At 36.5% G+C, this 1,791-nt stretch overlaps 1 protein-coding gene across 1 annotated transcript in view; it reads right to left on the bottom strand.

Annotated features, from left to right (window-relative positions):
• Positions 1 to 1,791, bottom strand: part of AASDHPPT (aminoadipate-semialdehyde dehydrogenase-phosphopantetheinyl transferase) — a 26,106-nt gene that overhangs the window by 2,640 nt on the left and 21,675 nt on the right. The window contains exon 5 of the mRNA XM_003801167.3: positions 373 to 444. Coding sequence (XP_003801215.1) covers positions 373 to 444 — 72 coding nt within the window. The remainder of the gene's footprint in view (positions 1 to 372; positions 445 to 1,791) is intronic.

Below are 1,791 nucleotides of genomic sequence, written 5' to 3'. Positions count from 1 at the left end.
GCTGGGGATTCGAACCCGCCACCTTAGGTGTACATGGCTGGCGCCTTAGCCGGTTGAGCTATAGGTGCCGAGCCAGTATCTTGAATTTCTATTGGAAATATGAGTACAATGACAGCACTAACAAAAGTCTTTCTTTGTATAAGATTTAAGAATATTTGAATGTGAAGCAGATAACATGTTTTTTAAAAAGGTTGCTGTAAAATCCCCAAAGATCTTAAAGACGTGATAATGAAAAATATTTCTAAGTCCTTAATCTCAAAAAAAGAAAACCCTCTAACAACCTGACATAAGGCCAATTACTATCTCCATCAATAAAGAACAAATTTAACATTGATTCATGCTTTGTAGAAAAGAGAAATCTTAAAATCTTACATCCTGATGTTTAGATCCATCTGGTTTCTTCAGAGCTACTGCAACAAAATGGTGCTCATCTATTTTGCTTTCCTAAAATATAAAAATAAATACGGCTTACTAAATATATAAATCGAGTTATAGTCACATCTTCTAAGCCTTACTCTCTTTCTGTACAGACACTGCCCTCCTTCCCTAAACCACTTAAGAAGTGGCCTGTCAGTCCTAAATACTGTATTATGTATTTCTTCAAAACAATATTCTCTTATTTATATAATCACAGTGGTTAATGACTCCTCCACGTTCTGTAAGTTCAGTAACACCCTCTGTGCCATGTCCTCTGTCTCCAGAGCAGAAGCTGGATAATCGGCAACTAAGAGCAAGTGCTGCAGCCAGCTTTCACATCTTGTGAGCCTTTCAATTTTTGACTTTAACATTTGAATTAAAACCCAACCATTAATAAAATATTGGTAATTTGGAGTTTGTTTAATGTTTTATTGTTGATTAAATTTTAGGTTATACGTTCTCAGCCGCAATACTCCATAGGTGATATAACCTGTCTAAGGGGTACATGGTAGCTATCAGTCCTTTCCTGGTGCTTTAATTCTTTATATTTTTAAGTGTAAATTAAGACAAAAATCAGGTTACGACATGTGTTTGTAAGCATTTAGTCAACTACTTCGTACAGCCAAAGTACAGCCCAGGTAAAATGGTGCTGGAAGTTTACAGGCAAACTTAGTTTCCCTCATGTATGAGACAACAAAGGGGAAGGAGACACCAGTAAAACATTAATGCAGTTAGTTACCACAGGAAACAATGGACATTCAGGAAAACCCTAACAAAGTTTTACTGAAAAGCCATTTCAGTAAGGGATTCTTCCGTAAGTCAGGTGCTGGAACAGGAGCCTGCAGCCAGGAACGGCACCCAGGGCGCTTCCTCCTTTATCATTTCCTTCTTCACACCGTAAAGAATCCAAATTAGCAAAAAGTGAAATTCAATAAGGATAAATGTTTTTAAAAAGTTTAAAAAAGGAAACAAATACTATCAATTATAAGAAGCTTTACTAGGCCAAAGTTATCACAAAATAAGTCAGCAATACTAGTCCCATTTCATTGTTCTTTTTAAAACAAAAAGGCAACTTGAGTGCACAGATTTAAAAATATCTAAAATAATTTTTCGGGAATTTGGCATATAGGACATAGTTTTTACATATATGCAACATTTTAGTACATACAAATCATGCTTAACGCACAATTAGAGTTGCATGTATGCTAATGGCCAATAGCTGAACCCTGAAAGTTACTAACAGAGGTTCTGTTCTGAATACTTTTAATAGTATGAGACACTAGCACGATCCCCAAACCAAAAAAAAAAAGACTTTGGCTCGGCGCCTATAGCTCAACCGGCTAAGGCGCCAGCCATGTACACCTAAGGTGGCGG

Source organism: Otolemur garnettii, unplaced genomic scaffold, assembly GCF_000181295.1.
Source record: "Otolemur garnettii isolate 467f Iridium unplaced genomic scaffold, OtoGar3 scaffold00200, whole genome shotgun sequence".
Lineage (NCBI taxonomy): Eukaryota > Metazoa > Chordata > Mammalia > Primates > Galagidae > Otolemur > Otolemur garnettii.
This window is presented reverse-complemented; position numbering and strand designations above follow the sequence as displayed.